General features: G+C 45.0%; 1 protein-coding gene across 1 annotated transcript in view; it reads right to left on the bottom strand.

Annotated features, from left to right (window-relative positions):
• The window catches only part of LOC138756440 (noelin-2-like), a 101,476-nt gene that overhangs the window by 14,918 nt on the left and 62,273 nt on the right, over positions 1-24,285 (bottom strand). Inside the window, exons 3-4 of the mRNA XM_069922932.1 lie at positions 15,161-15,316; positions 5,062-5,281 (exon numbers count right to left, since the gene is read on the bottom strand). Coding sequence (XP_069779033.1) covers positions 5,062-5,281; positions 15,161-15,316 — 376 coding nt within the window. The remainder of the gene's footprint in view (positions 1-5,061; positions 5,282-15,160; positions 15,317-24,285) is intronic.

Here is a 24,285-nt window from a genome sequence, read left to right as displayed (position 1 = left end):
GGCCATGGGTTCAATCCTGATCTCTGGTGCTGATGGTTTGGAGTTTGCACGTTCTCCCTGTGACCGCGTGTAATTCTTCTCGGGCGCTCCAGCTTCCTCCCATGTTCCAGAGGCTCGTGAGAGTAATTGGTCAGAGCAAATGATGCCAGTGTGCTGGTGAATGGAAGAATCTGGGGAGAATAAAGCGGGACTCGTCAAGCATTCAGGTACGTGGGTGCTTGATGGACAGAATGGATTTGATGGGCTGAAGGGCTTGCAAAATCATGGCAGTCTCCTATCTTTCAGCTGCTCCTGTCGGGAAAGAGATACAGGAGCCTCAGTGCCACCAGACTGAGGTGGCACTGAGATCTCTGAATGGCTGCTGCATTGCTAAAACAAATCCCCATGATTCTGCTATTTCTTAAAAATATTTATTTTAATATATGTACCATATATACACATGTAAAAGTCGACTTCCCCCTAGTTTTAGCCTTGGCCACCTGCCCATTGGAGACCCAGCCTCTTGATAGATGCAGGTACTTATCATGGTCAAAAATAGTCGTCCTCAAAAATTTTATGTTAAAAAAGGTTCTAAAAAAAACTTGACTTTTGCACAAGTATATACGGTTATTATATGTTTTGTGGATATATATCATTTGTCTGTGTGTGAGTTATGTTTGCGTGTTATGTCTGTGTGTGCGTTATGTCTGTATGTGCGAGTTATGTCTGTATGTACGAGTTATGTCTGTATGTGCGCGTTATGTCTGTATGTGCGATATGTCTGTATGTGCGAGTTATGTCTGTATGTACGAGTTATGTCTGTATGTACGAGTTATGTCTGTATGTGCGCGTTATGTCTGTATGTGCGATATGTCTGTATGTGCGAGTTATGTCTGTATGTACGAGTTATGTCTGTATGTACGAGTTATGTCTGTATGTGCGCGTTATGTCTGTATGTGCGATATGTCTGTATGTGCAAGTTATGTCTGTATGTACGAGTTATGTCTGTATGTGCGAGTTATGTCTGTATGTACGAGTTATGTCTGTATGTGCGCATTATGTCTGTATGTGCGATATGTCTGTATGTGCGAGTTATGTCTGTATGTGTGCGTTATGTCTGTATGTACGAGTTATGTCTGTATGTGCGAGTTATGTCTGTATGTGTGCGTTATGTCTGTATGTACGAGTTGTGTCTGTATGTGCGAGTTATGTCTGTATGTACGAGTTATGTCTGTATGTACGAGTTATGTCTGTATGTGCGCATTATGTCTGTATGTGCGATATGTCTGTATGTGCGAGTTATGTCTGTATGTGTGCGTTATGTCTGTATGTACGAGTTATGTCTGTATGTGCGAGTTATGTCTGTATGTGTGCGTTATGTCTGTATGTGCGAGTTATGTCTGTATGTACGAGTTATGTCTGTATGTACGAGTTATGTCTGTATGTGCGCATTATGTCTGTATGTGCAATGTGTCTGTATGTGCGAGTTATGTCTGTATGTACGAGTTATGTCTGTATGTGCGCGTTATGTCTGTATGTGCGATATGTCTGTATGTGCGAGTTATGTCTGTATGTACGAGTTATGTCTGTATGTACGAGTTATGTCTGTATGTGCGCGTTATGTATGTATGTGCGATATGTCTGTATGTGCGAGTTATGACTGTATGTACGAGTTATGTCTGTATGTGCGCGTTATGTCTGTATGTGCGATATGTCTGTATGTGCAAGTTATGTCTGTATGTACGAGTTATGTCTGTATGTGTGAATTATGTCTGTATGTACGAGTTATGTCTGTATGTGCGCGTTATGTCTGTATGTGCGATATGTCTGTATGTGCGAGTTATGTCTGTATGTGTGCGTTATGTCTGTATGTACGAGTTATGTCTGTATGTGTGAGTTATGTCTGTATGTGTGCGTTATGTCTGTATGTACGAGTTATGTCTGTATGTGCGAGTTATGTCTGTATGTACGAGTTATGTCTGTATGTACGAGTTATGTCTGTATGTGCGCATTATGTCTGTATGTGCGATATGTCTGTATGTGCGAGTTATGTCTGTATGTGTGCGTTATGTCTGTATGTACGAGTTATGTCTGTATGTGCGAGTTATGTCTGTATGTGTGCGTTATGTCTGTATGTACGAGTTATGTCTGTTTGTGCGAGTTATGTCTGTATGTACGAGTTATGTCTGTATGTACGAGTTATGTCTGTATGTGCGCATTATGTCTGTATGTGCGAGTTATGTCTGTATGTGCGAGTTATGTCTGTATGTACGAGTTATGTCTGTATGTACGAGTTATGTCTGTATGTGCGAGTTATGTCTGTATGTACGAGTTATGTCTGTATGTACAAGTTATGTCTGTATGTGCGCATTATGTCTGTATGTGCGATATGTCTGTATGTGCGAGTTATGTCTGTATGTGTGCGTTATGTCTGTATGTGCGAGTTATGTCTGTATGTACGAGTTATGTCTGTATGTACTAGTTATGTCTGTATGTGCGAGTTATGTCTGTATGTACGAGTTATGTCTGTATGTACGAGTTATGTCTGTATGTGCGCATTATGTCTGTATGTGCGATATGTCTGTATGTGCGAGTTATGTCTGTATGTGTGCGTTATGTCTGTATGTACGAGTTATGTCTGTATGTGCGAGTTATGTCTGTATGTGTGCGTTATGTCTGTATGTACGAGTTATGTCTGTATGTGCGAGTTATGTCTGTATGTACGAGTTATGTCTGTATGTACGAGTTATGTCTGTATGTGCGCATTATGTCTGTATGTGCGATATGTCTGTATGTGCGAGTTATGTCTGTATGTGTGCGTTATGTCTGTATGTGCGAGTTATGTCTGTATGTGCGAGTTATGTCTGTATGTACGAGTTATGTCTGTATGTGCGAGTTATGTCTGTATGTGCGAGTTATGTCTGTATGTGCGAGTTATGTCTGTATGTACGAGTTATGTCTGTATGTGCGAGTTATGTCTGTATGTACGAGTTATGTCTGTATGTACGAGATATGTCTGTATGTGCGAGTTATGTCTGTATGTACGAGTTATGTCTGTATGTATGAGTTATGTCTGTATGTGCGCATTATGTCTGTATGTGCGCATTATGTCTGTATTTGCGATATGTCTGTATGTGCGAGTTATGTCTGTATGTGTGTGTTATGTCTGTATGTGCGAGTTATGTCTGTATGTGCGAGTTATGTCTGTATGTACGAGTTATGTCTGTATGTACGAGTTATGTCTGTATGTGCGAGTTATGTCTGTATGTACGAGTTATGTCTGTATGTGCGAGTTATGTCTGTATGTGCGAGTTATGTCTGTATGTACGAGTTATGTCTGTATGTACGCGTTATGTCTGTATGTGCGAGTTATGTCTGTATGTACGAGTTATGTCTGTAAGTACGAGTTATGTCTGTATGTGCGAGTTATGTCTGTATGTGCGAGTTATGTCTGTATGTACGAGTTATGTCTGTATGTACGCGTTATGTCTGTATGTGCGAGTTATGTCTGTATGTACGAGTTATGTCTGTAAGTACGAGTTATGTCTGTATGTGCGAGTTATGTCTGTATGTGCGAGTTATGTCCGTATGTACGAGTTATGTCTGTATGTACGCGTTATGTCTGTATGTGCGAGTTATGTCTGTATGTACGAGTTATGTCTGTAAGTACGAGTTATGTCTGTATGTGCGAGTTATGTCTGTATGTGCGAGTTATGTCTGTATGTACGAGTTATGTCTGTATGTACGCGTTATGTCTGTATGTGCGAGTTATGTCTGTATGTACGAGTTATGTCTGTATGTGCGAGTTATGTCTGTATGTACGAGTTATGTCTGTATGTACGAGTTATGTCTGTATGTGCGCATTATGTCTGTATGTGCGATATGTCTGTATGTGCGAGTTATGTCTGTATGTGTGCGTTATGTCTGTATGTGCGAGTTATGTCTGTATGTGCGAGTTATGTCTGTATGTGCGAGTTATGTCTGTATGTGCGAGTTATGTCTGTATGTGCGAGTTATGTCTGTATGTACGAGTTATGTCTGTATGTGCGCGTTATGTCTGTATGTGCGCGTTATGTCTGTATGTGTGCATTATGTCTGTATGTGCGAGTTATGTCTGTATGTGCGAGTTATGTCTGTATGTGCGAGTTATGTCTGTATGTGCGATATGTCTGTATGTGCGATATGTCTTTATCTGTGTATGCAGTGTGTTGCACCATGGTCTGGAGAGCGATGTTTCATCAGGTTATATTGGTATAACCGAATGATAAATGACCTTGAATTCTCTTGCTGCATAACTCATTTGACGACCTAAATGTAGAATGAAAATATTCAGTGAATGTTCTAAATGGATCTAAAATAGGGCAAAGCAAGGAAGCTCAGTTGCCCATTAATGTCATACATCGATTTGTGGACTGAATGGCCTATTGCTGAGGTGGAGGAGTGAAGAGTTGTATACAGGACAGTTTTCACCAAAATGGTTCCAGTTAACTTAACAGCCTGGGTGAAAACTGGTAGAAGTGTGGGAGGGGAGGAGGTGGGAAAGAGGGTGGTCGAGTTCCTGTACAAGCCAGGGTGAGCCACCTCACTGCTGCAGGAAGCCGATCTGAATGATCCCACCTGCTCGCAGGGATAGGACTGGTGGGTGGAGAGAGTGGAGTGCGGTTGGGCCCGGTGCTGGATACGGGGCAGGGAGGACAGCAATGGGGAAAGTGCAGCCGAAATCGGGAGGCCAGTTGCAATGCTGGGCGCGTCTTAGGGCCCAGAATCTTAGATGCAGGTATGAGGCCAGTCTGCCCATCCTCTTAGATCCAGCATCTCGGCTGAACTGCGGGTGCTGACTGTGTGGAATTTTTACGTCCTTCCAATGGATGGGGCTGTTCCGACTTCCGTCCATGTCCCACAAATGATGCATTGGTGCAGGTAACGGTGAGGAGAATCAAAGGTGAAAGGATAGGTTGTCGGGCAACAGGAAAATACAGAGAGGTTATGGGTCTGATGGATTTCTCTGCTGGGAGTGGACGTGGCCACAATGAAGTAAATCATCTCCTGGCGATGGGGACATATTTGGAAGGAAGCCTTTACCAAGTTTCTGCATGCACGCATGGAGCCTCTGTTCAAGAAGCACGACCCTGTGCTGAAGCTCTTCATAATCATAGGCGCCCATCTCCTCCTGGATTCCCAGCAACACCACAGACAGGTTGCGGACCTCCTCTTTCAACCTCAGAATCAATTGTGCGTCCGACTTGTATTGATCGAGGACTGGGATCAGAGGCAGAAGTTGGTTCATCTTCTCCTTCAGCTCCTGTCAGACAAAAAAAAAACCCCAATTGCCGCATTAATTTCTTTCTGCCAAATGTGGTCCGGCGCACTGCACCAAGATCTCCGCAAGCCCGCATCCATCAGTTTTATGCAGGGAGGGGGAAAAGGTTAATTCTGGGGCTGATAAATTTAGATGTGCAGTACAATAACTGGCCCTTCTGGCCCTCGATCCCCTGCCGGCCCAAACACACCAATGAACCTACATTCCCCATATGTTTCTGAAGAATGGGAGGGAATCAGAGCACCCGTGCTGACTCCTTACAATCAGCGCCACTATGTTCAGGTTACGAAAGCGTTGTAAGGTTACCAGGACTTATAAGGAGCCATCCACGATAATCAAAGGAACCAACACTTCAGTTTAACCGATCTATACTGGGATGGTCAGACACAATAATAAGACCATAAAACCAGAAGATATTGAATTATTTATGGGCTATCCAGCTCCATTCAATCATGAGCTGATCCATTTTCCCACAGCCCCACTGCCTGGCCTTCTCCCCATAATCTTTGCCCTGGCTAATCAAGAACCTCCACAACCGCCTGAGGCAACAAATTCCACAGATTTATTACCCTTCGGCTAAAGAAATTCCCCTGCATCTCTGTTCTAAGTGGACGCCCTCCACTCCTGAAGTTGTGCCCTCCTGTCCTTGACTCTCCCACCATGGGAAACAACCATTCTACATCTACTTTGTTCTATGCCTTTCAACATTTGAAATGTTTCAATTATATTCTCCTAAATTCCAACGAGGACAGGCCAAGAATCATCAAAAGGGCTCCTCATATGATAACCCGTTCATTCTCAGAATCATTCTTGTGGACCTCATCTGAAATCCTCTCCAACAACAGCACATCCTTTCTTCCAAGAGGACCATAAAACTGTTCACAATGCTCCAAGTGAGGTCTCGCCGGTGCCTTGTTAGAGCCTCAACATCACATACCTGCTCTGATATTCTATTCCTCTTGAAAAGAACGCCAGTGTTGCATTTGCCTTCTTCACCGCCATCCTGCACGAGGACTCCCAGGGCACTTTGCCACTGATAATGTATAGATAATAAATTGGGATTTCTAGATATTATACCAAGATATTCTAAACCACACTGATATTACTAGATATAAATAAGGTACACCAGAATAACCAGATGCATTCCTGTACAGCCACATCACATAACTGTATTAATCTTTATCACCCTGACTGTATTAGGATAACTATGTACTACATTAAGCAGGGGAAACACTACACAGTGAAACCAGAATACGTTAAGACAACCAATTTCGTCTTGACTATCCCTTGTAGTCAAGGATGGTGGCCTTCGTTCTATTGATCCACCGCACAAAGACACCCGTGCGTGTATTTGTTTAATGTGTACTTGATGTTGTGCTCCAAGAAGCACACGGCGCTTCACAAATCAACCATCTAGTCCCAATGGCCTGGAAACTATGATGATTGGAGCTAATGGATTTGTTGTGGCCTTCACAGCCATTGAGGACAGAGCCACTTCGTCTGCCTGTTCCACTGTGGTGCACATGGTTGGATTGTTCTTTGTCACCCTGGGCCATACCGCCATGGGTGACCGTACCAGGAGCATTGCTCCAGACGGCATCTCTACCACGGCACGGTGAATAAAATTTAAATTAAATTTAAATTTAAAATTTAGATATAACAGGCCATTTCAGACCGTGAGTCCGTGCCGCCCACTCAATTAGCCTAAGCAGTCACAGGGAGAACGTACATATTCCTTACAGGCAGTGCGGGATTTGAACCCTAGTCCCGATTGCTGGCGCTAATTGCTACACCCACCAGGCTGCCGTAAGAGGCAGGCAGGTACAGATAGGAGGGTAGAAGAGAAAGAATCTGAGAAATGATAGGGGGAAAAGGGTTAAAAAGGGGTGCTGAGAGGAAAAGGGGGTGGGACACAGGGATAGGGAAAGATTAGACCAAGATATCCTTACAGCTTTGCAATAGAAGTCAAAACACCAGAATCAGAATCAAAATTTATCGTCATGAATATGTGTCATGAAATTTGTTGTTTTGTGGCAGAGTTACAGGAGCACAAATTGCTATAGATTACATTTTAAAAAAATAAATAAATTAGTGCAAATCAAGAGAAAAAGTGAGGTGGTGTTTGTGATCCATTGTCCATTCGTAAATCTGATGGACGAGGGGAAGAAACTGTTTTTGTACCATTGGGTCCTCATCTTCAGGCTCCTGCACCTCCTTCCTGATAGTAGCAATGAGAAGAGGACATGGCCTGGGTCGCGGGGGTCCTTGAGGGGAGAGGCTGCTTTCTTGAGGCACTGCCTCTTGTCGATGTCCTCGATGGAGTGAAGACTAATACTCACGAGGGCAGCAGTCACAACGCTCTGCAGCCTTTTCCTGTCCGCGTAAGACACTGATTCCACCGGTCAGAGTGTTCTCCAAGGGCCACCTGGAGAAAGCTGTCTTTTGGGACAAAGATCCCCAAATCCCACAGAAAGAACAACGACTAGCGAGCCTACTTTGTGATTGCATTGACACGGAGGTTTCATGAGGCCACTGAGATCTGTTCCATTTATTCACCAGATAGACTACCTTGTACCATCATGGCCTGATCTGTTGAGTCCCTCCAACGGGATTTTGTTTCCTCCCAATTCCAGCGTCAGCAGTACACAAGAAATCTGCCGATGCTGGGGCCTAGTGCAGTAGAACACCTGTAGAAATGTCTCTGGGAGTACATCAAATCCCTTCAAACTGCTAACAAAGTATAGCTCCTGGCGAGCCTTCTTCATGATTGCACCATCTGCTTTCCTAATTGCATCCAAACCTTCTTCTTTGCAATGAGTCAAAAAGAGAATTGTTGGAGATAGATCAGAGAGTGAAGCAGTGCCCACGGAGAGAATGGACCAATGATCTTTTGGGTTGAGTTCTTGTGTCGGGATTCAAGTTCTGTTGAATATTTCCAGCAAATTTCTGATGCAGGGTCTGGCTATCTCTTTCTTTCCTGGTGATCTTGTTGTTGAACTTGAATTAAAGTGAATGTGGCTTGTCGCTTTCCTCTCTGGTTATGGTGATCTTCTGAATCTGAATCAGAATTTATTGTCATGAGCAAGTCATGAAATTCGGCAGCATCACATTCATATGAAGCGCCTTACAAAAAGATAAATATATATAATGAACAAAAAAATTAAAGTGAGGCAAGTGTCTGTGGTTCATTGTCCATTCAGGAAAACGATGGCAGAGGGGAAGAAGCTGTCCTTGTGCTCGTCTTCAGGCTCCTGCACCTTTTTCTCCTGGTGGTAGGCAGAGTGAAGAGGGCATGGCCTGGGTGGTGGGGGAGTTTTGGAATCTCTTTGAGGATAGAGGTTGCTTTCTTAAGACACTGCCTCATGTAGATGTTCTTGATGGAGTGAAGTCTGGTGCCGTGATGTTGCAGACCGAGTTCTGGAGTTTATTCTCGCCCCGAGAGTTGGCACCTCCATACAAGACAGCCATGCAACCGGCCAGAATGCTCTCCACGGTCCACCTGTAGACATTTTCCAGCGTGCTCGGTGCCATACCAAATCTCAAACACCTCACAAAGTATATCCACTGGCGAGCCCTCTTGGAGGCTTAATGAGGCCACTGAGATCCGTTCCATTTATTCACCAGACAGGCTACCATCGTGGCTTGATTTGCTGAGTTCCTCCAGCAGGTTTTCCTTTGCTCCTTCAGGCTCTGAGTGGAACACAAGAAATCTGCAGGTGTTGGGATCTTGTGCAGTTGACCAAAATGCAGGGGAAACTCAGCACCCACAAAGAGCAAAGGGCAGTCAACATTTCGGGCCTGAGTCCTTCTTCAGCTGTTGGTTAAGAAGATCATTTAGAGGGTAGAGGGAGTATCATGTCTGTGTGTCTAACTGTGTTGTATTCTTGGAGCAGGTCGGCCTGTATTTTATGTCCAACTGCTTGAAGTTATTCTGGAAGTCTCAATTATTGTAAAAACACAGAAATGCTGAGGAACTCAGCTGGTCTTGCAACATCAATAGGAGATAAACTGACCAGGGTCGGTGTTATGAAGAGTGGGGGGGAGCAATTTGCAGGTCAAATCCCCCTCCCAAATGAGTTATTGTGCCCCCCATCCACCCACAACACTAGTGTCACCAAAATGAACCACGTGGTTTTGTCTGCACACGCTATAGGCTCTCTCGTGTGTCTGCTACACCGGAGCGAGGGGGGAGTGGGACGACGGCGGACAGAAGAGGTCCATGGCAGGTAGAGTGACTGAGTTCTTGAACAGTCCCTGCCCAACGGTCACTCTAATGCCTCCCTCCTGCCCCTTCCCGATTAGATCTGCTCTGACACTGAGTCTGTTACTGATATTTCGGGCCTGTGCCCTTCTTCAAGAAGGCAACCGCCTGAATTTAAAGGGTGGGGAGAAGGATGGGGGGGTGGGGAGGGTGGAGGAGTTCAGACCAACAGACAAAAAGTACTCCGTGACCAATCTAAAATGGTGCACCCGTCTTGTCGAGTCGAACCGGGAAGGTTTCATGACGTTGTGATTGCGTTTCTGATCATTCGAAGACGTTCTTCTAACAATTACTTGATTGCGACGTTCTGGAGTTTGGATTGAGTTCTAAGATGGCACAGAATGTGCAAAGGGGCCATCAAACGCATCTGTTGCTCCACCACCATTTTGAGTGCGCATCAGTAACACTTATTGTTGCGTTGATGCGATAAGCATTCCACCTCCCTTGCTTCAGGAAGCCAGCTTGTCGTGTGAGGTATCTCACGGATCTGGCCTTTTTGTGCTTAGTGTGAACATACAAGCCGGCTTCCCAAGACGGGTCAGATCTACGAAAATATTGTGGCTTTGCAGTCTTAAGAAGGCCTCTTGATTATGAGTGACAACATCAACATTGGCAAATGAACCATTTCCCCTCAGTCATCCTTAGGACTCCCCCAATGCCAGGCAACTACAGTCTTCTGTACCTTTGCAAGAGATTCAGCGATAGCCATCTTTATCCCATAGCAATGTCACCTACCATGTGATAACAGGGAGTTCCTTTGTCCATGCCCATCCATCTTTAAAGATACAAGACAAAATTTGTATGTGGCAATTTAATCCCATAGTTTATCCATTCTCAAATTGAAAAGCATTGCATCACTGGCACCTAATTAATGAATCACCAAAAGGAACATCAATCTTCTTGACATTAGTTTTTTTTTGTGATATTGAAAAGCTTTGTCCAAAATATAAATATATCCCTGAAACCCTTGAATGACACTTAATATTATACAGGGGTTTTACTGGGATGTTGATTGCAAACTGAATTAATGTGAAGAAGATAAGGTATCAGGGACAAGACCCGAAATCTTGCATTAATTTATACCTGGGTTTCACAGTGTACAGGGCGTAAAAGGTGATGAATGATCTACGAACACCAACTTTCCCTTCTGCCATATATTTTCTTCCATGTCCGGTGGATCTGCCACCTTCCTCTGGTTCAAACCCCCTCAACATCAGAGGCAATATAGCTGGCCTCCAGGTGGAGGCCTGGCTTGAAAGGCCCTAATATCTAATTGCCTGCACCACTGAAGACTCTTCCCAGCTGATTAGATCATTCAAAACTGGTCCGCACATGATTTATCTGCATCCATGCTCCATTCACTCAGATCTTCTGTGGAAATCGGAAGAGGTCGCTGCATTTTCTGCGAATTTTGAATGTAACAGTGGCCAGTGGCAAACTTCTGCAGATGCCTAGTGGAGGGTGCACTGATTGGCTTGCATTTCAGACATAAGGTGTTAATTGGACACGATAAGAGGAAAGGTGAGAATTGATTTTGGCTCTGTGAAAGGAGACAGGGAAAAGGGAGAGAGAGAGAGAGAGAGAGAGAGAGAGAGAGAGAGAGAGAGAGAGAGAGAGAGAGAGAGAGAGAGAGAGAGAGAGAGAGATAGACAGACAGACAGACAGATAGGACTGGAGGAAAGGAGTCGAGGGGATAAAAATGGAATATAGTTTAATGGAAACCAGAGAAGTCAATGCTAAAGCCATCTGGTTGGAGGGTGCCCAGATGAAGTTGTTCCTCAAATTTGTGGGTGGTCTCGGTCTGTCATGAGACCATGGACAGATATGTCAGCAAGGAAATGGGACAGGGGATTTGAAATGGAAGATCCACGGTATCGAGGCGGACAGAGCCAAGGTGCACAATGAAGCACCTCCTATGGATGGTGTGGGACCGGCGGAGTTCATTCAGTATTTACTGAATGTGCTTCCTACAATCACAGTGGCTGCAGACTTTTGGGTTTCACCCCATATCACTTCAAACCTCTCCAATCTTTGAACCTGTCTAGACAAACATTGCAGTTGCCCCTGCCTCTATCACTTCACTCTGGCAGCTCATTCCATCAAACCACCCTTCATGTCACTTTAGAACCTTTCCCTTCTCATCCTCATTTCAGGCTCCCTCTCGGGGGAAAAAAAAGATGAGACTGGTTTCCTGGAGACACGGGAGAGTCTGTGGATGCTGGAGCGTGGAGAATGCCAGAGGAAATCGAGGGGTCGTGGGGCACCAGTGGGAGATCAGTGCACTGCATGGTCAGCGCATTGCTATTACAGCACCAACAACCGGGGTTCGAGTCCGCTCGGCCTATAAGGAGTTTGTATGTTCTCTGGTGTCCTCCCACGGTTCAGGGGTTTTCGGTCAATTGGATGTAAGGGCTCATGGGCCAAAATTGCCTGATATCGTGCTGCACGTCTATTTAAAAAAAAATTAATAATGTAATAAATTTAAAGATAAAGAATTGTCAATGTTATGGCCAGTGTTCTTCGCCCTGGCCCTCAACGTTGACAATTCAAACCCCCCCACTGGCCATGCTCAAGCAGGTGAATTCTTCCAGCAGATTGTGAATGATTAACTCCCTTATCTATGCCCCTCATAAACCTCCATAATATGCCCTTCAACCTCCGACATTCCCAGCCCATCCAGCCTCTCCTGAGGTTTCAAGGAAACAGGCTCCTCAGCCCATCCACTCTACATCAATGGATAAGGACCAATTCTACACTAATCCATAAAATTCGACAGCATGCAACAGGTCCTTCGCACAGCTTCTCTGTGCCTGCAAAGCTAGGCCCATATCCATCTAAGCCTTGTCCCCATCTTTATATTTTTAATGTTACAATTGTCCCTGCTTCCTCTGGTAGCTTGTTCACCCGCTACCCTCTGTGTGAAGACGGTACACCCCTGGGTCCATTTAAAATCCCACTTTATTTTCCCTGCATTTTTCATCAATGTCCTCCAAGATATTTACCACTCACCACCTGTAGTATGGATTGTGGAGGGCTTCCATCTGGAACCTGGTCAGAAGTCACCTCACCTGCCAATCAAAGTCAAGCCCTGCCCACCCACAGGTCAGCTCACACCTGGCCATTGGCCCCTTTAATCACCTCATCGCTACCTGGGCTGGACTTTCCAACCCAAGGCACTATTTAGACCTCCACATGTAGACCATCTGCCTCTTTCTCTTCTGGGATGAACCCTAGCTCCACCCCAGGTTGTGAACGATGGTGGACCCTGGAGAATCATTGGTAAGGTGAGCGCAGACAAAGGGCTGGGAGCTGTAGTAATGTGTGTCCAAAAATCATTGTCCCTAGTTTAGTTAAGAGTTGTGTCTGCACTGTATCAAGGGGAGCATGTATTGCAATCTTCACTTGAAGGTAAATATATTTTTCTTTGGGTGGATGTGAATGTGTCGTACAATCTGGCAAGTGAGAGAGAAAGAAAGAGAGAGAGAGAGAGAGAGAGAGTGTGTGTGTGTTTTTTATTCTGGTTGCGATTTCCCTACATGTGAATAAGCATCACTGTTTAATTAGTCTGTGGTCAGACCCACTGCTCTTGGAACCCGTTGTAGTGAACTGGGATTCACTAGAAGTGTCCTGCACTGTACTCCTGGTTCCTCCCCGGGTGGGGGGTGGGGGGGGTAGGGTCCGTATATAACCCTGGTTTCCTGCCTAAACCCTGAACCCCTATGATACCTGTTCATGAACCCGACCTGTGTTGTAAGCTAATAAAAGTGTTAGTTCTCCCTCCAGTCAAGTGCGAGTATTTATCTACGCTACACCCATGGAACTTGTTTTCACACTCACAACACATGCGCACTCGGGGTGATTTACAGCGGCCAAACCATATGTCTCAGAGATTTGGGAGAAAGCACCTGGGAAAAATTCGAGTGGTCACAGGGAGAATGGAAAACTCCACACAGACAGTGCCAGAGGTTGGAAATGAACCCTGGTCTCTGGTCACCAGAGAGGCAGCAGCTCCACTTTGGTGGTGTTGGCCTGGTGTCACGTTCTGGTCCTGGACAAGGCGGTGGTGGAGTATTTCTTCCAGTGAACCAATTTGAGGGGGCGGGGCGGATTTTACTCTGAATGGATGATCAGTTTAAACTGGCACCAAATATATTCTGGAGGTGGAGGCAAACAATATCTGAGATGTTGGACGGGTAACTGTTTGATGTGGGATCTATGGTCTCAGAAAGGCGGAAGAGACGCTGGTCAATTCAAGCTCATTGAGTGGTACCATTAGCGTAGTGGGTAGCGCAACGTTCTTACAGCGCAAGCGACCGGGGTTTGAATCCCGCGCTGTCTGTAAGGAGTTTGTACGTTCTCCCTGTGCCTGCGTGGGTTTCCTCCGGGTGCTCTGGTTTCCTCCCATGTTGGGTGTAATTGGACAGCACTTGCTGCATAGCTGAATTGAAATTTAATATACAAATTGCCTTCTCACCCAATAGAATAAAGACAGATATTCTTTGCAATAGAACATTTAGAATAAATGCAGTGAGAAGCGCCCCTTTTATCTTGTCCTGTACCCGGAAGGTGAAGACGCTCTGGAATAGAAACCCACGCTCAGTGCTTTGGGGATCGATCGATATTACAAGTTTCGTGCTCTAATGTCAAGATTCAGTTCCACCAAATTTCAGAGGCGGAGTGCAGCACACAGCCACTTCTACCTTTTCATCACTCTTCTCCCAGATGTGGGGAGGACACTCGAAGCCCTTAAAGATCATGTCGGATTTGAACCTGTGTCGCTATACCGGCCCTCCACTTGTCTCCTCATTGCTTCTTGCGCGTTCAGCACAGTGATAGAGGATGAATTTTGTTCCCTCTCTCCCATTAATAAAGGCAATAGGGGCTGGTAGACCACAGGGTTGCCTTCTGTGTTGTACCAGCCAAATCGAGTTGGGCTTCAATGAACTTAAGGTTATTTTAAATCACCCTCAACACTGTAACCCCATTGCCTTCTATAAAATTTTTAAAAATCTAAATTTACAGCATGGTTGAAGCTGATTTTGGCCATTTAAACCAGTGCCATCCAATTACACCCAAATTAACCTACAACCCTGTATGTTTTGAAGCGTGGGAGTGTGGTAAACCACTATATGTATATATTTATCTGTTTGGGCACACCCATTGGTTGACTGTACCTATGGTCCCTCTCACAGGCTACTGAATAAAGGTGACCGTTCCCCAGTGGAGGACAGTTGAGCAGTGTGGACATGCTTTTATCCTATAGCAAACAAAAAGCCTACCAGTTTGCTCAACTTCAGTCTTTTGGAGTCATTGGGAGTAAACTGGGAAAACCACACTTAACTCTCACAACATTTTCATCACTATTCAAAACCCTCACAGGCAGCGTCAAACCTGAACCCGGGTCGCTGGCTCTGCAGTGGCCCTTCACTGCCAATGCCTCCTGTGTTGAGAGTCCACTCGTGGAGGAGTGGATGTGATGGTTTCCACAGTCAGATGGCAAATAATAAACAACTGCCAGAAAAAGTCATTGAACCAGTAGAAGAGGTGAACGGGGGCAGAGGAGAGGCAAGTGGAGACATCCTTGTACATTGTGGTCATACCTGGAAATTTCTGTTCACAAGGTTTGAACGGCTTTCAGTTGCTGCTTTTAACCTGGCGTTTAAAACTTTCATCAGCGACTCCGTATTTCGTACATACTGGAGATCTCGATAGGTTCGTAAGTCCAGGACCTCAATGGACTGGGAAATGTTTTGAACCTGAAAAAAGATGAAATAGAGTTACAACAGCATGTTTCTGGCCGATTGTCACATTAATGATCCAGTCCTCCGTCCTCAGCCTCTGCATCTGAAGAAATGTAGGTCAACTGCACCTCATCTTCTGACTAGGTCTATGACAACCTTCCAGCCTCAACATGGAGTTTATCATTGGAGTTAGTAATTTTGCTTTGTTTCTTTGCTAGTCTAATCTTATCACATTGGGCTTGAAATCCTCTCCCTGGCCTTCTACTGAATCATATTTTTTAATTTAAAATTTAAATGTAGATGCTCAGCGCTGTAACTGGCCCTTCTGGGTCTTGCCACCCAAATACACCAATTAACCTCCAAACCCCGTACAGTTTTTGGAAGGTGGGAGGAAGCCGGAGCCCATGCAGACGTGGGGCGAAGGTACAAACTCCTTACAGACAGTGCCGGATTCAGACCCGGGTGCATCGTGCTAACCTTCTGAGATAGAGTGGAGTGGAGATAGAGTCATTGAATGTCATCAAGTTGGAGATTGATATTTGAATGACAAGGTTGTCAGAGGGCAATGGGAGAAATGGGAGGGTGGTGATGATCTCATTGAAAGATGGTACATACTCCATGCCCATTGGTTAACTCCTTCGTCCCTTCAACAATGTAGGAATCAGAAGCAAAGCCCACATCTTGTGGTTTGAAAGATGTGATATGAATTTATTATCAAATTTCTTTATTTTAAGAATTGTAATTTATAAAAAGTGTAATTTCTGATGCAGAAAAACACATTTCATGACATATGTTCACGACAATAAACCAGATTCTGGTTCTTCTCATTCTGACACACACACACACACACACAGACACACACACACACACACACACACACACACACACACACACACACACACACACACACACACACACACACACACACACACACACACACACACACACACACACACACACACACACACACACACACGTACAGATTCCATGAAATTCTTACTTGCTGCATCCACAGAGATATCAGCAACAATGGGATACATTAAATTCGCACAACGTGCTACCAGGCAAAAATAAAGAAGTGATAAGTTCAAAAGAATAGCTAAATATTCGCAGTTGCAGTCAGTGCAAGGAAAAAGTGAGGTTTCAATCGTGCGGACGGGTCCCGGATTAGTTTATGTAAATCAAAACACAGAAATGGTGGAGGAACTCAACCGGTCTCGCAGCGTCCATAGGAGGTAAAGATGTCTTACTGACGTTTCGACCCTTTCTTCAAAGTATAAGCAAAAAAAAAAGCACAATAGCATGGATCTCCCAGTGGCCACCCATTTCAATTCCCTGCCCCTTCCCCTGCTGAAGTGACTGTCCCTGGTCTCATGCACTGCCCAGACTGAGACCACCCACAAATTGGAGAGACAGCACCTCCTCTTCCATATGCCCACCCTCCATTAACATTGACTTCTCTGATTTGCGTTACGAACCCAGCCCCCCATCTCTCCGTCCGCAACAAAAGTGAACTCCCCGTAGCCAACCATTTCAATTCTGAGTCAAACTCTCAAGCTCACATGGCTGTCCACACCCTTTCTCACTACCCCACCCTGACCACCTGCAGATTGGGGGAACAACACCTCACTTTTCATCTGGGCATCCTCCAAACCCAGGGCATGAACATTGAGTTCACTGCATTCTACTAATCGGCTTGCCTTCCCGCCCGCCAACCCCCACCCTTAACTAGCTATTCCAGTTCCTATGTTTCTGTCTTCACCTAGCCTAGCCTCTTCCTGCGGTGTTTCCCCCCCCCCCCCCCAAACCCTCCGCCATTACCAGACCCCCTTCCCCCTTTTGTTCGGACAGCTCTCATGTTCCCCCACACCTTGATGAAGGGCTCCAGCCCAAAACATTGGTGACATATCTTCACCTTTGCTACATAAAGGCCCTGTTTGACCTGCTGAGTTTCTCCAGCATTTGTGTGTTTTTTCACTTAACCCCCGGTGTCAACAGAACCCTGTGTTTTTATCTCAGGTGGTATGTGAGCGGAAAGAAAAAGTTTGAAAACCACTGCTTTAAATGGTTAAAGGGGTATTTACCAATCAAGACAGAACAGTTGCTCAGAGATGGAATGTGTTCCTGTCTCCAGAAGCCAAGACTGCACTAATTTCAATGCTATTCAGCCCCAACAGATGAAAGGCTCATCTGCCTAAAACCCACAGGGAATCTGTATGATAGTTATTGTGCATGAAGCCTTTTGCAGGAATGAATCAGCACACCGGTGAAATTTCACCATCCAGGAACTCAGAGAGGCTGCCAGTTTGATGGATTGCGATGGCCATACTTGTGTTCCTGCCAAATTGGGGTCAAGGTACCATCAAATGACTGAATTAAGTAATCCCTGACCTGGGAGTATTTGGTACTAACCTGTTAAACAATATCCCATTCCAGGTACTAAAAACCTTGCCCAGGAAACTCACTTAAAATCTAAATTGTGTTCGATCACCTGATCTTAAACGTATTCCTCAATAGACCCCTTCCTTCAAAACTACATGGTAAGACAAAGCAAGTGCAAATAGTTATACAAATTCAATTCTATTGATCTCTTCACCAAAATCTGGAGCAAAAGCAGTGTGTTGCTGGAAGGATTCAATTGGCCAAGCAGCATCAGGGAGGGGAATGGGATGTTGATGCTATGGGACATGGCTCGATGCAGGCTCTCAATCTGCATCTTGTAAGAGTCTTCTTAATTTAGATTGGTGTTGATTGATACCTCAAATACATTAACACATTAATTAATGAACCAAATTATTAATACATAAATACAACTTGGTTAATGATTCTGCTGGTACAGATGCAACAATTAAAGGACAGACGGAGGGGTCCGAGGATGTGTGTTGCCTGGTAACAGCCAAGATGAAAGTCCAAGGACAGCGAGGGGCTCTGGAAGGCATGCTGCTGATCCTGGTTGATCACTGCCATCAGTCTCGCTTCTCTCGTGTGATTTATAGGAGAATCGAGACTGTAAAAATACCTTAAAGGAGTGGGAGACATCTGCGTGATTGGTTCACAATACGGGTGGCATAACGCTGTTACAGCGCCCGCGATCGGGACCGGGGTTCAAATTGCAAGGAATTCACACATTCTCCCCGTGTCGGTGTGGGTTTTCCCCGGGGTCTTCAGTTTCCTCCCACCGTTCAAAACACACCAGGGTTTGTTGGTGAATTGGGCGGCCCTGGCTAATTAGCCAAAAGGGCCTGTTACCGAGCTGTATGTCTAAATTTAAATTTTTTAATTTTATTGGGCATTGCACAGCTTAATGCTGATGGGATAATGCATTCAGCCCAGGACAGTGGTTCTCAACCTTTTTCTTTCCACTCACATGCCACTTTAATTAATCCCTATGCCACCCACAAATTGGAGGATCATCACCTGAGGTGGACCGTGGAGAGCCTACTGGCTGGTTGCATCACTGCCTGGCACTGAGGCGCCAAATCTCAGTACAGGGAAAAACTTCAGACAATTGTTAACTCGGCCAGGCACCAGACTTCACTCCATCAAAGTCGTCCACATGAGGCGGTGTCTTAAGAAAAGCAGCCTCTATCCTCAAAGACCCCCACCACCCAGGCCATGCCCTCTTAATTCTGCTACCATGGGGAAAAAGCTACAGAAGCCTGAAAACGAGCACAAGGTCAGCTTCTTCCCCTCCGCCATCAGTTTCCTGAACCACAGACACTGCCTTAATTTTCGTGCGCTATTATTTTTATTTTTAATATTATTGTTGTCAGATGGTTTATAATATGAATGTTTGCACTGTGATGCTGCCCCAAAACATCGAATTTCATGACTTGTTCATGACAATAAATCTTGATTCTGATTCCTCTTTCCAAGCCTCCTCCAATCAGATAGTATTAACATAGACTTCTCTAGTTTGTGTTAAGAAACCCCCCTCCCCCTCCTCTTCCTCCATATCTCCTTCCCTCTATTTCTGTCTCTCATCTGCCTCCTTTCACAGAGCCAAAATCAATTCTCACCTTTCCTCTTACCATATCCAATTCACACCTTTTGACCTTTGGACTGGAGTCCTCCCCCTCCCACTTTTCCCCCTTAATCTCTGGTCTTTAAGTAAGATGCCTGCCTGCTTAGCTGATAGCTCAAAGAAGGGCTCAGGCCTGAAATGTCGGTCATATATCTTTTCCTCCTATGCACGCCGGTGGAGTTTATTCAGCATCTCTGGGTTTTCATTGAGGAAAAATCTCCGTGTCGGCAGACTTCCGTGTTTCGTTACACTCGAGCTCAACATAGTTCAGGGCAAAGCACTTACTTTTTGGAGCAGCCCAATGTTAACATTCATTCCTTAAGCCAAGTGTCTTCTTTCTTTTCTTCTTTGACTTGGCTTTGCGGACGAAGATTAATGGAGGGGTAATGTCCACGTCAGCTGCAGGCTTGTTTGTGGCTGACAAGTCCGATGCGGGACAGGCAGACACGGTTGCAGCGGTTGCAAGGGAAAATTGGTTGGTTGGGGTTGGGTGTTGGGTTTTTCACCAAGTTATACCTCATATGATCACAGTATCTCCTGCCAGCAAGATGGAAAGGGTCAGCAGGACCCTGGGAATGCCATCATCCCTGTAGATTATTCCTGAAAGAGGAGTCACATGGAGATAGGGACATAAAGAGATCTTTTGGCATATTGGCATTCATAAATCAAACCACCTGTGTCGACGTTGTGCAATTTCACAGCAAAAGGAGGTGTAAGGTGCTCCTTCTGTCCAATAGCCTACAGATGACCCTTAGGCAAGGACTTTAGCCTCCTAATTAGGGTCATGTGAAGCCATGGATTGCAGATGGCAGATGGTTTTTACAAGCATTGAAATGCATAGTTGTAAAACTGGGCAGATGATCAATGCTGATCAATGCGCAGGGTTTGCCCATCCAGTATGGACACTGTAACTGAAGAAGGCGACGGGAATCCACGTCAGTATTTTTCCCTTGTCTAATCATGAACTCAGCATCGACTACGGTCTCAGCTCAAAGATGGAGCCTTCACCGAAGGAGAATGGGGTAGGTGGTGGCTGCAATTCAGAGGGTCAGAGATCGTGACAGGTGGCGAGATATGATCGCCCACGCTGAACAGCAAAGCTCCTGAATAATAAAATCAAATTATTGAGTACAGGAGTTGGGATGTTACCGTAAGGCAGGCAGAGAGTCACTACTTTGTCCAGAGCCCCTGACAGACAGCACCTGGTGCTCCTAGGCAGTCTCCCCTCCCAAGTACTGACCCGTCCCGAGCCTGCTTAGCTTCCAAGATCAAACAATCGCAGGCCTATTCAGGTGATTAGGAATTAAAGTAACAATGTACAGTGATGGAAATGTATGACACAACCCTAAGGATGTGAAAATACTTTGAATGGTTTTCATTTTTGTAAAGAATTTTTTATGAATCAAGTTTATTTTTGGAAAAAAAATAATGGTCAGTCTTGCCCCTGCCACCCATACGTGGCTTAAACATTGTTTTAGCTCCCCCCTTAATTCCACTCTCCATGAAAATGGAAGCATCTACTCTATGACTGAATCCTTCATAACCATTTTCAGAGACATCTATTTTGCTGCCCAGTCCGTCGTGTTAGCTACAACTTTTGGAATTTTCTTTGCTGAATATTTATGGAGCAAACTGAAACTGGGTGCAGAACAAAATTCCAATAATCAGTTCTGCCATTTTATTTGGCATCCAGCTCTCCTGGTTCTGTTCCCCATACTTTCCTTAAACTCATTGGGATCCTATTTCCCATGCTGTGTTTTTTTTTTGCAAAAATAGACTTCATTCAGGATAAATTATTTACAAAGAAGAAAATCGTTCAAAGTCCTTTCACACTGTCAATCATATCTATACATTCCCATCAATGTACATTGTTATATTGGCTTTCTAAAACACCATTATAACCCCTGCGGCACCTTGTCACTTCCCCCCCCCCTCCACCCTCTCGGACTCAGCCCCTCAGCATCCGGTAATGGGAGGACTCTAGGCCGTGGTCTTTCCCCACAGTGCCTTCTTGTTGGCTGCATCAAGCCTCAGTGCGTACTCCTGCAGCCTGGAATGTGCCAGTCAGCGGAATTCTCTCACCGACACCTCCATGTGCTGACAGACCAACAAGTTTCGGGCTGACCGAAGTGCGCCTTTCACCGAGTTGACGGTCTTGCAGCAGTTCTGGATGTCTGGCTCCGTCTGCGTCCCTGGGGAAGAGTCCGTAGATCAGGGACTCTTCTGTCACGCTGTTGCTGGGGATGAATCGTGTCAAGGAACCTTCCATTGCTCTCCACACACTCTTAGCTAATCTGCGTTCAGTGGTTCCGGGCTAAGCTGGGGGGGGGTGTGCTGATAACTGGGCTGAGCTGGGTGGGCAGGTGGGTCCTGACCGAGCTGAGCAATGGGTGCAATACCTGATGCGCTGTACCACTTCCTCCCTCCACCTCACCAGACTAATGTGCGCGCTTATAGCACATTTGTCAGAACCACATCATTCATGACGCAGAGAGGTTCCAGAGCTGTTGGAATCTCTCTTCAACAGCGCCCCTCTGCGGTCTGCAGGCTCTGGGGGTGGGCAACCTTTTAATTTAGGCATACAGCACAGTAACTGGCCATTTGGGCCCATGAGTATGTAGGGGAGGGTGTAGGTTTATTGGGTGGCATGGACTTGTGGGGCCAAAATGGCCTGTTACTGTTCTGTATGTCGAAATTAAAAATTAAAAGGTTGCCCACTCCTTCATGTTTAAACTCATTGGAACCCTGGTTCCCATGCTGTCTTTAAAAGCCATGGGTCTCTAATTCCCAAGATGCCTTCAATTCCACTGAGGCTTGTAATCATTTTTTTCCCTCTTTTAAAATGACCGGGATTTCATTCTCATGCATCCTTTAAACTTACATTGTCCGCACAATCCCTTTTCAACTGAAGCCTGTTTCATGTGTTCCCTTTCGTCTTCTCTGAATGACAGGAGGTCTTATTCAAGCCACCGTGCAACATCCAAAAACAAAGGAGAAATAACATTTGCATTGGGGTATTAATTGGGGTTCAATCGCCCAGAAAATCTGCCGATCTGCGATTACCTAAATCCTGAGAGATCTGGATTTCTGATGGCTCTGGAGTATCTAATACTCCATTTCTGCAAGTTTACTTTTGAAATGATATTCATAAAAACAAATTAGATTTAGTCACAGAACATTAATGCAAAGAACAGTGTCAGCCCAGCAGCAATTTGGATGGAAAGAATTACCAGTGTATTAGCTGAAATAATTCCGAGTAGTATTAATGTTGTTTGGGTGGTATGAGAATATGAATAATTAAAGATTCAATCAATAATTTAAGGCTTCTATAATTCTGCAAGAAGGGAACTGGTGAGGCACAAGACAGCCTTATTTCTCTATGACCGATGTTGAATCCAGTCAAAGGAGATATACTGTAAAGCTCATTTTTCACCAAAACCAAAAAAAAGTCACATTAATTAGAACAAATTCAACCCTTCTTCGAACTCCCTAGAATATCCTCAGTGAAAGGATGATCAGTCATTTAACTGGAGTCGCAAATGTGAAGGAATAGAACAACGCACAGCAAAGCAGGCGATTCAGCCCATCAAACTCCTTCTGTCCATCATTCACCTGAAGGAATGCATGGCTTCTGCCAGCCTTTGCTTTATTTCTTTGTGTAGCGCTGCCTGTGGCACCTGCACATCCACCCTGCCTCCTCTCCTCTATTGACAATACTTGCTGGGAGGTTAAATGTTTTAAATTTGGACATGTAGCTCTGTAACAGGGCCCACGAGCCCATACTGCCCGATTAACCTACAATCCCTGTGCATTTTGAAGGGTGGGAGGAAACCTGAGCACTCAGAGAAAACCCCGGCAGGCAGGCCTTACAGTCAGCACAAGATTCGAAACCCGGTCCCTGGCGCTGTAACTGCGTGGCGCTAACCGCATGCCAACTGTGCCACCCTCAGACTCAAAGGGCTAAAAATAGAATTATCGAGAACCCTCTCCATCCAATGCATGGGATCTTTGACCCACCACCTTCAAGAAGGAGGTACAGGAGCATCAAAATCAGGACTGCCAGCCTGGGAAATAGCTCCACCCCACAGGCTGTGTGATTGATGAACAACATCCTCCTACTGAGTAAATTATCCCACTATATATAATTATATCTGTGAGATGTATGCGATTATTATGCACTGCGTATGTGTATATGGGGCAGAGAGACAGTGTTTCGTTGGGTTGTACATGCACAATCAGATTAGAGTCATGGGTCACTTAGCGTCCACGATACGTTCTGTGAAATAGGGCATTATGTGATTTGGATGCTGTGTGAACACCATATAATAGGAATATAGACTTTTATTCAGACTAACAAGACATAAGTATTATAGGATATATCTGTACGGTACCATTATACACCTGGCAAAGGAATTGCTTTGTATACAAGAGACGAGATACAGGTGTTGCATGTGGGAAGTCTTTACGTTCCGTTCTCCGATCGGGACTTCTGATCTCTATTGCAGACTTATGGGACCACGGGAGTATATGCAGTCAGACGTTGCCCGGACAGACATTAGGCGGCAGTTGACTGCATAATAAACTTGAACGTGACTGCTTGTGTGGAAACCGAGTTTGCCCGTTCCCTCCCACCTCCCACAACCGTGCAAGTTGGAAGGTTCATTGCCCCTTGTGTGTAGATGAGCACTGGAAGTGGCGGACAGCTAAAGGAAATTGGAGCAGAACGTATGATGAATGTAAACAGTGATTGGGGCAAAGGTCCTGATTCTGTGTTTACTATCCCACGACATCCCTCCTCATTCCCTCTGACACAGTGCTTGAAATATCTTAACAGGTAATAGCCCACCACTCTTAATTCAAAGAATTACTGTGACGTGTTGTTCTATATTCTAATTCTAGCAAGATTGGATTTCAGATTCAGATTTACGATTTTAGCTTTATTGTCAGAGTATATGTACAA

Source organism: Narcine bancroftii, chromosome 3 (assembly GCF_036971445.1).
Source record: "Narcine bancroftii isolate sNarBan1 chromosome 3, sNarBan1.hap1, whole genome shotgun sequence".
Lineage (NCBI taxonomy): Eukaryota > Metazoa > Chordata > Chondrichthyes > Torpediniformes > Narcinidae > Narcine > Narcine bancroftii.
Note: the sequence above shows the minus strand (reverse complement) of the source record. Positions and strands in the feature narration are given on the sequence as shown.